Here is a 15331-nt window from a genome sequence, read left to right on the forward strand (position 1 = left end):
CCATCGAAAATATGTGTTTTCCAATGGTCTTAGGCGACCCCTGTGAAAGGGTCGTTCGACCCCCAAACGGGTCGCGACCCACAGGTTGAGAACCGCTGCTCCACAGCGATTGCACACCATCCAACTGGTGTTTCTCCTTCAAGAAATTGCATAATATGTCATCTATGTTGGATAATTCCTGTAAACAGCAAAGAATAAATAGCAAATCTCTATATAGGTTTAAAGTTAAACCATTGGGAGCAAATGTCTTTAATTTTTGTATTAGATACTTTTCAATTCTTAATTATGTTTGTTTTAAATCACACTATGATCTTATAGGATGAAGGAAATATTTGAAAGAAATTTGACTGCGACTCTAGAGATAAAATATAGGTCTACCAGAATAGTATTTGTTTTCATGGGGAGGGAAGGAAGGAGAGGAAGAAGTTTCCTTTTTGAGTAATTTAACTCTGTGGTACCTTTGCATCATGGACCAAATACTTAAGAGCATGGGCTTAGGTATTATACAAACTTGAATTAAAACCTCCCATGTGATCCATGATTCTCTCTCATCATGGGTGTTTCTCTCTCTCTCCCTCTCCCTTCCTCTCTGAAATCAATAATAAAAAATATATGTGTATATATATATTTAAACCTCCCATGTATTGATCCTGTGACAGACTTTCCTTAGTTTGCTTCATCCTTATTTCTCCTCTGCAAAATTAGGTTATGACTTCTCCTAGTGTTGTTGCAAAGATTTTAAAAAATACTGGGAAACTTGATATAATTAAATAATAAGGAAAACGGAAGTTTTTATTAGTTATAATTTTTTTCTTTGTAATTATTTACTGGCTATACTTTTGGAGGATATACCTATACTCACTGGTAAACACTTTTATGAAAAGGAGTGGGTCTTGAGTGCAAGAGTACTTCAAGGGAACCTCTTTGCAAGTTGTATTAGTCAGGGTTCTCCAGAGAAATTAACCAATGAGGTATATATATAAATGTGAGATTTACTGTAAGGCCCTGCCTCACATGATTATGCAGATTGAGAAGTCCCGCAAGTGGCCTCTGCAAACTGAAGACTCAGGAAGGCTGATGGTGGAGTGTGAAGGCCTGAGAGGCTGGTGTAAATTCCAGTTGGAGTCTGAAAGAACCAGGAGGTCTCAGGGAAGATCAGTGTCACCAGCGCAGGCAGAGAGGGAAAGCTAATCCTCCCTTCCTCTGTTTTGATCTAATCAGGCCCTCCTCAGAGTGGATGTTGCCCACCCGTGTTGGGGAAGGTAATCTGCTTTACTTCGTCTACTGTCTCTAATGCTAATGTTTTCCAGAAACATCTTCACAGACACACTCAGAAAGAATGTTTAACCAGATAGCTGGTCATCCTGTGTGAAGTGGACACATAAAATTAGCAATCACGCAAGTACATTGGTCATTATGTATTTTTTGGTAACGTTGATTGGCATTGGAGGCTGTAGTTGATCTTCGTTTGAAGCAAATGCTAGATGTTTATTGGGATGGATATGTATAAATAATGAGAGAGAGAAATATGTTGATATGGACAATGAAGAAGCATTGGGTATACAAACCAGAGAGAGGGGGAAATTATTAATACTGAAATGGAGAATAGGGACATATTCCCAGTAGAACAATGTGGGGTAATGGGAAGACAGTGTGATTCGAAGCCTGGCAGCTCTGAATTTGAATCTCATCTTGAAACTTGTCAGCTCTGTTTTTGTGGGCAAGTGTTTTAACCTTTCTCCCTGATGTTTTTATGTCTCTAAAGCCAAAAAGCAATAATATATTACATTGTTAATTGTATGGGTGAAAATAAATAATATAATGTGGAAAATGCTATCATGAAGGCATCCAGTATTAAGTATCCTTCTTCCTATTAGGTACTGTTTTTTAATTAGGAAAGTATATTCACACCTATAATTATTTTATGGTATGCAGAGAAAAATACAGCCTTAATTATATATTCAGAAGACAAGTATAAAGCAAATTTATGCATATATTCATATACAGTATAGTTCTGTGAATCCTAGATCCAACAATAATTAGCAACATAGATTTGTGAATAACCATTCTGATTTTGGGACCCCTTATTTGTAAAATGGGGCTTATTTGTAAAATGGGTTTATTATGAGAATTACATAAGATAGTAGTCATGATACAGCTTGCTCTGGACCTGTCACAGAATAGAAGTACCTTTGTAATGAATGTTCCGTTTAATTGATACCTCACATATTTTGAAGACTTGGTACTATAGTGAGACTATATTTATTTCTTTAGACCCTAAACAAAAAAAAATAATTTATTTTTAAAAAAGAGCTACTACGTATTCATTTTTTCCTAGCGTTAATTGATAAAGTGTTTGAGAATGCATTTGAAATATTTAAACAATCATTTTGATCAGACGCCTACTGCTCCATATTTGACAGGTTAGAATAAAACCTTTCTTTAGGCTGTCATTCTACTTTATTTAATTGTCAAAGTCTAAATAAAATCCAATTTAGAACAAATAAACAGGTCTGTGTCAGAGCAAAGAGGAGGCTTCACTGTATTTTCTGAAACCTGCTTGGCAGTTACGTGACATTAGAAATTAGTTCACGTTGCATGGTTGTTTTCTGCTTCTCCATCTCCGTTTCCATTCTTCTTCGTGCGTAAAAAGCAGAGTGGGAAGACAACTTGCTCATTACCCTTTCTGGTGGAATTTAACCTTTTCAAGAAAGGACATCTTTTTAGTTTGCTCACAGTACATATTGTATATAATAATCACATGCAGTAATTTAACAGTAGTTTAAATTAAGTATACAATGAAATTATGCTTTTTGTAGCACATATATTACTATTCTAACAAGTTGAGGTTATGTGTCTTAAGTAAAAAAGTAACCACTTTATTCACTTTCTCTATTTGTGGTTTCCTACCCATAGGCATCTTTGTAAAAATGTCATTTACCTATTAAAAGGGGGGCGGGGGGGGGAGGAGGGAGAGAAAGAAAGAATGATTTGAGGGAAAAAATATGAGTAGAGAGAATTCTTTTGCTTGGTCCTCAAATACAAACTCTTATTATCCTAGGGTGACAAATGCTGGGTAATATCAGAAAATATGTATAATTTTGTCATAGGTATCTCCCTCAAAGCTCAAATTCAATCATTTATATCTCACTGAATCTTTTTTCTCTGATGACAGTCCTACCTATTTCTATTTCATTTGAAAATTCATGTGGGTTTCCCTCTTCCTAGTTACTTGGGAATTAAGAGGATTAATTAATTTTTAAATAAAAAACACTACTGATGTCATTACTCTTTTGGGCAAAGTGAAAACTCTAACCACTCTGATGTCTAGGAGCTTAATCTAAGAGTTACAATTTCATATACTCTTTATGCTCTTAAATTATACAATTTTAATTAAATATTTTAATCACAACTTTGATACTTGACAATTGCCTACTCTGGTTATCACTCAAAACTAAACTCATACTTTGTGTTCCTTGAAATGTAATCAAAAACGTTTTCCTTAAAATTATCTGTGAGAGCCATACTTTATGTCACTTATTTTATGACCTTATATAATTAAAACAAAACAAAATAATGCATGTGACATTTTATCAGTTGGGGAGAGGTTGGTTTGCAAATGATAGGAAACCCAAAATAACATTAGCTTAACCAGCAATTTTCAACCCCTGTGCCCCAAGAGGCACCCTGGTGTGCTGCAAGAATTTTTAAAAGGTGCAATACCTGACTATTTTGTTAGGGGCACTGACCTCTTTTCCCTTATTTAAAGAAAAAAAAAGAAAAGAAAAGAAAAGACAACAGCCAATACTACAAGAGCTATCTGGTGTGAATGAATCAAAATTATACCTTTTTTTTTTTGTCAGATTGGCAAAAAATATAATGTATTTTTTTGTGTGCTGCAAAATGTTAGTAGTTAGTTTATGTGTGCCATAACATGAAAGAGGTTGAAAATTGCTGGTTTAAAGTAGTTAATTTACGTTTTCTCTCTTACAAAAAAGTAGTCCAGAGGAGTGAGGTCCCAGGTGTGTGGACAGTTTCATGAAGGGCTGTTTTCTGGGCTTCTTTTAGTTTGTTCTCCACCATCTTCAGAACAGGATTTCTGCCTTGTAGTCAGGAGCGAAGAAGAAGGGTAAGAGAAACATGCTCCCCTCTATAAGGGCATGTCCTCAATGTGCTTTCATCTCTTTAAGCAGAGTTAGTTACATGACCAAGCCTGATTGATCATGTTTTTGTGTGTTGTTTTTTTGGTGTTTTTTTTTTGTTAATGTGTGCAGTGGTGAGTGCATGTTAGACACTTAAATACTAAGCTTTTGTGTTGCTCTAACCCTTGGAATTACTTCATTTGATTCATGTAGTAGTAACTTATTTTATTTACAGTGTTTGTTTTTTTAAAAGGAATATGAGTTTGGTTCTATTTACTTCCTGTTATAGTCACTTGAGATTTTGCCATTTATCTATTTTATCAGGCAAGACAGGGGGGCATTTGTGTTTTATAAGTATGACATGCTGCTATTAGTTATTCCATTTTATGCCAGAAATTAAAAATTTATTTTTTCAGTTGTCCTGTTATAAGCATAGCCTAAAACTAGGCATAAATCTTGTGAAAACAGTGAAAAGACGACTGTAATGCTATTTTACACTTAAATTATATAAAATCTCATTATTGGAGTCATTAGCTAAATTAGCCAATTCGATTAGGAAATTTGAATTAATGCAAAAGTTCAAATATGGCTCCAAACCAATGCTAATTAATTTCACTTATAAAAAATTGAACTTGAAAAATATATAATATTTTAACTCTGAGGGAGAAAAAAATATTACTTTTAAAGTACCAACACATAGTAAAGGACAATGGAACCAAATTCAGAAAAATATCTAAGTTTAAGATGAACATGATATTTTTGTTAGTAATTGGGCCTTAGGGATTATAACTTTGATTTTGTGAACCATTACCTGTAAATATTGTTATCTGATTTATCTTGATTACTAAGTACTTTTTGCCCAGGGAATAACCAAACTATTATTACTCAAATATTCTTAATAATATAATCTTAATTTTAAGTTCTTAACTTTAAAATTTCCAAAATGCTTCCTAAATAGATAGTCATTTAATTCCATGAAGCCTGTTATTACTGGTAAAATGTTGTCCTCTGTAATCTGAGTAGATAAAAATGTCGTCCTCTGTGACTTTGAGTTTCCATAGCTTGATCTGTCTGGAACTTCATTACCTGCATTCTTTACTTCTCTTGGAGCCTCATCTGACCTGTCACCTTGGGAAGGTGTACCTTTCTTTTGTGGGTTCCCAAAACACGTTGTGCTTTATTTACACTGGATTGTGATTCTTTGCTTGTCTGTCTTCACCGTGAGACAGTTCTTTCAAAAAGTACTTATTCGTTGTTTGGTGATTGTATTCTCAATGTTTAATATGTTGTAATGGTGCCACATGTTATTCAACAATGATATCAAAAGAAGAAACCAAGCGATTATCTTTTAGTGTTTCCATAGTTTTACAGTTACAGGACTCTAGGTGGACCGCACCCTGTTTCACCTGTGTTCTGCGTAGATGTCAGCTTAATTACCGCAATGCATATTCTTGAAAAATTACTTTTCATTTGAAGTGCTTTATCAATAACTTTTGAGTATCTCAGATTTCAACCTTTTTAAAAGACCTTTCTGAGAACCTGAGGCAAAGGTAGCTTTACATGAATATTTTTGTTTTGCTAGGACTATTCAGAGGGGAGTCTATTACAAGGAGACAATGATTGCTGATGTTTTGTTTAGATGTACTGACAGTGTGGAGAAGGGCATGCTTTTTCTTTTTAATTTTTAGAAAATTTTATTTTTTATGAAATTATGGTAGATTAGATTTTTATTGAAAACTAGTGTCCCGGTACACAAAATTTGTGCACATTAAAAGAAAATTAATTGGAGGAGATATTTTAATATTTCTATTTGCCCTTTCTTTATAATAAAAGTGTCAGAGATAAAAGAAAATTAGTAAAATGTATATGAAAATCTTCCTCCTGTCGGAGTCTGAGGCATGCTGTGGGACCCAGAGTCAAGTCCCTGCCCACCCGCGTGTGCCTCGAAATTGTGTGAGACCCAGACCCAGCCGGCCCCACCCCCATTGGGTGAGATCCAGACCCGGCCAGCCCCACCCCAGTCAAGCCACACTGGGTGCAGGGTGCAGCCTCAGGTCTCCTGGCCCGGCGCCAGGCAGGGGGTGCAGCCTCAGGTCCCCATCAAGCCCGCCGGGTGGGGGGGCACAGCCTCAGGTGCCCCGTCAAGCCCCACTGGGTGGGGGGGTGCAGCCTTAGGTCCCCTGGCCTGGTGCCAGGTGGAGGGTGCAGCCTCAGGTTCCTGGTGCACCCTCACATCCCCAGGCGCTGGGGCGGAGGGCACGCCCTAAGGTCTCCAGTCAAGCCCCACTGGGCAGGGGGATGTGGCCTCAGGTCCCCCAGCCTGGCGGTGGGGCGGGGGGACCAGCATCAGGTCCTCCAGCCGGGGGCGGGGATCATGGCCCGACGTCTCCCATCAAGCCCCGCCGGGCTGGGGGCGTGGCTTGAGGTCCCCTTTCAAGCCCTGCCGGGCTGGAGGTGCAGCCTCAGGTCCCTGCTGATCACTCGTTATGGGAACTCCACCTCTGCTGTGGGCACAGCCACCTTGTGATTGCATGATGGAGTGGGGGTCAATTTGCATATTACCTCTTTATTATATAGGATTATTTAATCCTTTCTTTTTGTAATTAAATTTATTGGGGTGTCGTTGGTCAACTTGATCATATAGGTTTCAGGTGTGGGTTTCTATGTTACAAGATCTGTATATTGCACTGTGTGCCCACCCAAATGTTTGCTTTCTTATATTTTTTGTTTTTTACATAGTTCATGTATGTGATTGACATGAGAACCTTATTTCTTATAATATTATTTCAATTTCTCCCCCCAAAACACTTTAACTTCACATTAATGTATAGTATAGACCACTTTTATTAATGGAAAGGCAACTTCATATAACATGAATAAAATTATTTCCCATTAGATTCTTGCTTGATGGTATATTAAAATGTCTTCTTATTTTTAATACTGTAAACATAGAAACCAGAAGATTATATTGATCAGCATGTAAAAAAACTATGTCATCAACTTTCAACAGTCATTTGGTATGAGTAATCTACCAAAACACAAATCCTACTTATAGTAATGAGACTGCTGGGCTTGAATTGTAGCACACTTCTTACTAGTTGTGTGACCTTTGGCATGTTGCTGAACTTTTTCTTGCCCTAGGTTCATCATCTATAATATGGAGTTAGTAAGAATAACCTACCTATAAGATTATCGTTGAGTAATAAATAAGTTAACATATGTAAAGTGCATACTACATTTTGAGTACTCAATAAGTTTAGCTGGTATTATTATTACCACCATAATTATTACAATGTGAACGGTTCTCTCCTTCTGTCATATCTTCAGTAAAATAAAGAATAGGTTCTGTAAATGTGGAGAAGGGCAGTAACAGAAGCTTGGTTGTCATAGTGCTAGGATTGACTCAAATTCATCCAGACCTGCCAAAATGGCATTTGATTCCTTCTCTGAGCATCAAATCAAGTTAATGTTATACAAAAATCTGGAGAGTTTTAGAGCAAAGGAAACATAACCTGGTACGCATGTATCTAGAATTGCATTACTTTAATTATTTCCTTTTATTTTTCTTCTAGAAATAGCATGAGATTTAGTATCAGAGAACCTGCTTCAATCCTGCCTTTGTCTTCTTATGAACCATGAGACCTAGAGTTAGCTGGTAAATTCTCTGTGGACCGCTCTTTCTTCCTGTGTAACATGGAGCCTCTGATAACACTTTTTATTGCTGGCCAACTGCTGCTTGCTTTTCAAGCCTCTGCCACTGTCACCCTGGCTCTGTGAACCTTTGTCCATTCCTGAGCTGGGGTGGTGTTGGTCCTCTGTCCTCTCTCATAGCAATTTTCCATACCATTTGTTTTCTTTCTTGTTTCCCCCAGTAGCTTGAGCATCATTGGCAGGTGCATTTCTGTCTTTTTCACATCTGCAGCATGCAGACTAGGGCCTAGTTGATGCTCAATTAAATCCTTAGCCATGAGAAATTAGTCACAATAGCCATTTCAATTGGTTGGACTCACTCCATTGCTAATGTTATTCAAATGATGCAAAGGATGATGCTCTAATTTAAAGAGCCACATTATATAATTCTGGACACTTGCCTGCTACAAATCTCCGTGTGAGTATTTTCCTCCAAAGAGTAAGCAGGCCAGACAGGATTGTCTAGATCTGGGTACCATACCAATTGTTTTTTCTCTTCTTTGTATATTTTATGAATTGGAAAATGACAGGAATATCATGCATCTGTATTGGGGAGGCCATGAGGCTGAATACATACACCAGTTTTCAAAGTTTATGGACTTTAGGCATGTGTCAAAGAAATGTGCTCATCTCTCATGCTCTTTCTCTCTAGCCTAGCTGCATATTTGCCCTTTAGAAATGTAATTATGTGGAGACTAATTAGTGGGCTATTGCAGTTATTTAGGTGATAGGAAAGATAAAGGGGCTCTGACTGCCATACAGATGAACCTTGAGGGGCAGAATAAAGAATCTTAAAAAATGAGAGTCTGTAGGTTCTGGGGACTTTATAAAACATGGAATTTTGAGGGTAAGTAAAAAGTCAGGTTTCTGATTTTAGCAACCTGATGGTCCTAATTATTGAGGAGATTTAATTTCTTTATTTTCATTGGGAGATACTGTTTTTAAGATTTGGATGTATTGATTTTGAAATTCCATGGAGCACCTAAGTTAATGTGGCTCAATAAACTGTTGAAAACAGAGCTGGATGTCAGGAGAGAGAACTCGGCATATGAGCTGCATGTGTGCATGATGTCATGTACAGACAATATGTAAACATGAAAAGAGAAAAAGACTTAAGTCCTGTGAAACACCAACTTTCTTTAAAGGAATAAATCAATAAGAGGAAGTTTCTTCATTTTCTGTAGGATGGTCCCAGGGATAAAAGAGAACTAGAGGAGGCTGGTTTCCCAGAAGCCAAGGAAATACAGTTTTAGGAAGGAAGATGGGTTCAATAGTCATAGGTGCTACAGTTGAACGGGTGGTTCACATCAACATGTTATTTTTAAAATGTGGTCATTAGTAGAAATTTCATTATGACATTCTGTGGAATTCTGGGAAAGAGCCGAAACTGGATTTAGGGGTAAATGAAATTTGAGCCATTGGACATGTACACCATAGACATTCTTAAAGGAAATCTACCTTTAAATGGAAGAACAATAATAAGCAGTAGTCGGAGGTAGATGAAGGAATAAAGGTTTTCAAGTGGTTTTTCCCTGCCTTTATGCTAACAGGCACATGAACATTTTTGTGGTCTTAAAGGAAAGAAAACTGTAATGCAGAAAGAGATGGAAGATACTGGATAAAGAGGGTCTCATGAAAGATTTGAATTCCTAGAAAAGGTAGAAAGAAGAGATGGTATTTTCCTCTGGTGTCATTAGCCTGTATCAAAGGAAAAGCATCTCTTTATCTGAATCTCAAAGGAAAAATGACAAAGACAATTAACTTTGTAGATGAGTTTCTAAAATGAGATAATGTATATGAGCTAGTTAACTGGAAAGCATTTTGTCAATAAAATTATTGTTATAAAGGGTATTATTCCTTTTTTGAGAAGTATGTTTGTGTTTTCTCTTTATCAAGTTTACTCATTTTTAAAGGCAATAGAACATTTTCACAAACTCTTGAGTACTGCAGAAAACTATTCTTTGTTCCCAGCAACTGAAAAATACACTTAACAGCAAAACATATCAATTTCATGATCAAATTAATTGTTAAAATTTTTTAATGAAAATGTACATTTATGTATAGATGTAAGTGTTATTCATGTGTTTGGAAATGGTTTGCTCTATTCAAACGATTTTTTAATTTTACTTATTTATTATTTTAAAATATGTTTTTATTGATTTTAGAGAGAGAGGAAGGGAGAGGGAGAAAGAGATAGAAACATCAATGATGAGGATCATTGATTGGCAGCCTCCTGCATGCCCCCGTCTGGGGGTCGAGTTCATAACCTTGGCATTTCCCTGACCTGGAATAGAACTGTGATCTCTTGGTTCCTGGGTCGACACTCAACCACTAAGCCATGCAGGCTGGGTGACTTTTTAAATTTTTTATTTATTGACACTATTACAGATGTCCTTTTTAACAAACAGTATTAGAAATAATCATGAAATTAATTTATGCCAATGACAGGAGTGAGCAACCTTTAATTTCAAAATGATTTTCTTTAGATATTTTTTAATGATGCCCATTAAATAATAAACAGAGGATTTTAAAATACTCCCTAAAATGATAAGCTTTTATCAGTAGCCTTCTCATTTCTCAAAGCTCCCTTTTACCAGCCTTTCAAAAGCCTCAGCAGCTGGCAAGTAGAATCTGCAATTTGAGGTTGATAACAGCAGTACTGGGGCCTCAGAGAGGTGCCAAATGTCTGTAAGATACTCGCTGATTACAAGAGGAGAGGAAAAGGCCAAAAAGGCCTCTGTGAGAGCTTTTCAACTAAGTCCAGTGCCCTGACACTGTATTTTCAAAGATATGATTATAATTGATTCTCAAATAAGTCAGGAGGGCAGGGTCTGGAATGGCTGGGGTAACCCATGTGGCCACTGCCCAAGGGCCTCCTAGAGGTATGGGGTGTGGAGTCTGAGCGTCTGTAGTGAACTGAAATGTGCCCAATATTCTGAAATAAGGAAATAACAATGTGGATAGTCTTTAATCTTTCTCTTTGTGTCTTTATGGCTTCTGATTAAATTCTGACTCTTTATCCTGCGGACCTAGATTACACTTTGTCTTTCGGGCAGTCATGGACCAGTATTTCCCAAACAATATGACTAGCGAGAGAGGCGTTTCATGTTTAAATAAATACACATATAACCACATATGCATATGTATGTATTTAACTTAAACAGGTTTCTTTTCTGAAGTGATGAAAAAATGTGCATTCTCCAGGAAGAAATTTAGGTGGTTTTTCTGTCCAGTGGGAGAGAAAAGACTGTGGGAAAGAGGAAAGTTCAGTGAGGATAAAGGGCTTTTTGAAAATGCTTCTTTTTAAAAAAAAATAAATTTAATTGATTTTAGAGAGGAAGGGAGAGGGATAGAGAGATAGAAACATCAATGATGAGAGAGAATCATTGTTCGGCTGCCTCCTGCACGCCCCCTACTGGGGACCGAGCCTGCAACCCAGACATCTCCCCTTGGCCGGAATCAAACCTGGGACGCTGCTTCAGTCTGCAGGCCGACACTTTATCCACTGAGCCAAACCGGCTAGGTCTGAAAATACTTCTTAATACTTTCTGATGCAACATAAATGCAACTGATACCTCTCCAATATTTTCTCTCCTGAGGAATAATTTCCTTCTATTTAGAATTTATTTTTATAGTACCAGGTCAGCGTTTTTATGGCCCCTTAACCATTTTTATTTTTAAAACATAAAATAAAAATTTGTGGTTTTATGTATAGTAACACGGTCCTATCTCCAAATTTCTCTTTTCCTCACGCAGAGGGTTACTCCTGCAGGAGAACAGCAGGTTTGCAGAAGCGCTACATTATTATAAACTGGCGATCGGGAGCAGGCCTACACTGGCTTGTAAGTAACCGTCGAAGTTTTTCTTTTTCTTTTTTTTAAGTTTTTCTTTTTAAATATCTTTTTCTTTTCCTCTTCATGCATGGAAATTATCTTGATGACTTACAACCTCACAGAGAAAAAAGCATGGTGCTCCTATTTTTGAAAACTTGTCAATCAAATTATAAGCCTCTAACAATTATATCTCTCATTTTAATCATATTTTAATATCAGTTTGTCATTTCTTAATATGTTCAGATAAATACAACTTTTATTCATCTAGATTTTAAGTTCAGAATGTTTTGAACTTTTTGAGAACAGAGACTATTCCAGATATTTTTCAGTGATACCGACACTTCTTACTACATTAATTGTTCCCATATGTATTTGTTCCCTAAGTATTTATGTCTTGGTTTCTTCTAAAAATCAGAAATAATCCATAGAAAGTAAATTGAAGTAAAGGTAACTTATTGTATCCACAGTGCACATCATCTTCTTACATTTATATTTCCACGTTTTTCTCTCAGCTGCATATTTAAACACCGGTATTATTCTGATGAACCAAGGAAAGACCGAAGAAGCCCGACGTACATTCCTGAAGTGTTCTGAGATCCCTGATGAAAACTTAAAGGACCCTCATGCGCATAAGAGCTCGGTGACCAGCTGTCTGTACAACCTGGGAAAACTCTACCACGAGCAGGGACACTATGAGGTCAGGCCCAGACCTCTCTCTTTTTTCCTTCCCCCTTGTCTGATCCCATCTCAGTGCTTTCTACCTTACCATCTCATCACAGGGCGCTGTGAGCATTTAAGAAGCTAATGTGTGTTTTATTAAAAGTGTTTCAAGGTGAAATTCATTTCTGGGGGGAAAACCCTCTGCTAAAGAACGCTTACCGCCCTAGTCCATTTGTCTCAGTGGATAGTGTCAGCCCATGGACTGAAGGGTCCTGGGTTTGATTCCGATCAAGGGCACATGCCTCCATTGCAGGCTCGATCCCCAGTCCAGTCCTGGTAGGGGTGCATGCTGGAGGCAACCAATCGATGTGTCTCTCTCATGTCAATGTTTCTCTGTTTCTCCCCCTTCCTTCCACTCTCTCTAAGAATCAATGGAAAAAATAACCTTACGTGAGGATTAAAAAAACAAACAGAAAAGAATACTTACCAGATTTCTTTTCGTGTTGTTAATCCTGACCCAAGGATATTTTTTTCCATTGATTTTATTTTTAAAAGATAGCGGAAGGGAGGGAGGGGGAAGAGAGAAAGAGAGAGAGAGAGAGAGAGAGAGAGAGAGAGAGAGAGAGAGAGGGAGATGTATGTGAGAGAGACACATTGATTGATTGGTTACTTCCTTCACATGCCCTTACTGGGGCTGGGATGGAACCTGCAACCCAGGTATATGCCCTTGACTGGGAATCGAACCCGAGATGCTTCACTTGCCAACACTCTAACCACTGAGTAACACTGGCCATGGCAACAGATTTCTTTACTATTAATTTCTCAGAGCAACTCTTCAAGAAGGGGAAATTACAACCATTGCTCCACAAGCTTATTTGCTTATCATCTCTGATTTTATGATCCAAGACATATTGTGACTGTTTCCTTATTTCCAACGTTTGATGTTACAAAATACATTGTACTCTGAGTATTAAGTATTAATATGATATAAATCCTTCCCATTTCTTTTAATTGTTTTTAAAACAATAATTAAATTAAAATTAGTTTGTGTTTTTTTTGAGAGAGAAGAAAAGTGATGGAGATGAGACCTTGCACAGAGAGCTGGGAGGTTGACCGTCTTGTCCTCCCTTTCTCTCACAGGAAGCATGTCTGCATGGTTTCTTCTCTCACATTCAGTATTGCTCCTCCCCTCTTTCAGACCACACCCCTACATACTCCTTCCTGTTGTACCAATAATGTAATGTAGAGATACAACTTTTAAAATTATTGCATTTCATAACCTCAGTGGGTCTCAGTATCTAGGTTTGTTATTTTATATTTTATTTAGATCCTACTTGGTGGCCTGATTTTAATTACAGATTATAGATGACTACGGATGATTTCCAAATATGAAATTTTCTAGTGTTTTAATTAAATAATCTTTGTGAACTGAAATTTTATATTAAAATAAAAGAGCTTGGTAGTAATATTCAGCTACTTGTTACACTAAATTTTTATCTGACCTTTTTCACTCACTGGGTTGAATATTTTTATTCATGAAATTGTAGTAGTATGACATCAAAGTACAGCTGAATTATTTCCCTCCAATGAGCCATTTAGAAATAGCAATGGAACTTTTTAATTTTGAAAGGACGTTGTTATTTTATTTTTGGTGAATATTCTTGTATTTCATCTTTTTTCATTTATTTATTTTATTTTTTTTGGTTTGTTTCTTAAATTAGGAAGCCCTTAGTGTATATAAAGAAGCAATTCAGAAAATGCCAAGGCAGTTTGCTCCACAGAGCTTGTACAACATGATGGGTAAGTCAATCCTTACTATTTCAATTGCTATTTCAGGAACCTGTGGGGAAATTAAAACCCCTGCTTCTGTTAAATGGAATTCTAATAAGTTATAGCATTGATCCTCACCCAGAGAAATCTTTATTCACAACTGGGCGTCACATTCAAATTTTCACATAGCATACTTTTTCTAACGAGAACAAATACGTGAATTATCATATTGATTCTCAACAAATTGTCCAGATCGCAGAGTTGTTGCAAGGGGCTCACAAGCCCTTTTGGGTATTAAGCATTAGCTAGACTCTGGAGATTGAAGAAGATGAATAAAATCCACAGATTTTAGCGAAGTTATCAAATTCATGATACTTTTTAACCATGTTACTTGCTTAATCAGAAGATCCTCAAAAGTAAACATGCTATGATGTAGAGATGAATGCATTTTGGTGCTTGTAACAGATGAGATTAACTGAGTCAATTTGTATGGTTTTCATTGATCAGGCCTTGGATCTTCAAGGCCTTTTTTTTTTTCTAAATTTGTGTTTTAGAGTAAAAACAATACTGTGAAAACTGCAAATGTGCTACTACAATTATTCTTTTTTCTATATTGGGTAATTACCTTAATTTTCTTATTAGAAAGCATGCAGGCCTGGGCATTGATTTTTCTAAGTGCAAGAGCTTAAGAATTAGAATTTCTAATAAAATATCTATCACTTACAATTGATTTGTGACTGTAAGTTGTCACCACAGCTATTTGATGGTGGACGGAAACTGCCCATTCAGCATGTGACTCTTGGAAAGAGTCCCTGAAGTTTAGGGTGCTCTGCTGATTGGTTTGCTGTTTCCAGATAAGGGAGGGAAGAGAAGGGCTTGCTTTTGTCCTCAAATCAAATATGTGTGTGTGTGTGTGTGTGTGTGTGTGTGTGTGTATATATATATATATATATGGATAGATAAGGAATGGCTAAGCAATGCTCATACTATTGTTACTAAAATAGAAAATAGTTAGAAGAAACTGGGATTTCTAAAAATATGAGGTATTCTGTTTATTCATAAAATTGCTTTAAAAATCATTAGTATTCAAGTGAATCTTGGACTTGAATATCTATGGTATAAAGTTTTGCCTGATCTGAACTTACATAGTAAAGTCCTGGTTCTTGTGAAAGAATGTATTGACTTTCTCTCTCTCTCTCTCTCTCTCTCTCTCTCTCTCTCTCTTTCTCTTTCTCT

General features: G+C 36.8%; 1 protein-coding gene across 2 annotated transcripts in view; it reads left to right on the forward strand.

Moving 5' to 3' along the window:
- The window catches only part of TMTC2 (transmembrane and tetratricopeptide repeat containing 2), a 423041-nt gene that overhangs the window by 268324 nt on the left and 139386 nt on the right, over positions 1 to 15331 (forward strand). For both annotated transcript variants that reach the window (XM_005884159.2, XM_014531683.1), the window contains exons 5-7: positions 11589 to 11674; positions 12178 to 12362; positions 14047 to 14125. In XM_005884159.2, coding sequence (XP_005884221.1) covers positions 11589 to 11674; positions 12178 to 12362; positions 14047 to 14125 — 350 coding nt within the window. The remainder of the gene's footprint in view (positions 1 to 11588; positions 11675 to 12177; positions 12363 to 14046; positions 14126 to 15331) is intronic.

The sequence above is a fragment of the Myotis brandtii genome, unplaced genomic scaffold (assembly GCF_000412655.1).
Source record: "Myotis brandtii unplaced genomic scaffold, ASM41265v1 scaffold82, whole genome shotgun sequence".
In the NCBI taxonomy this organism is placed as follows: domain Eukaryota; kingdom Metazoa; phylum Chordata; class Mammalia; order Chiroptera; family Vespertilionidae; genus Myotis; species Myotis brandtii.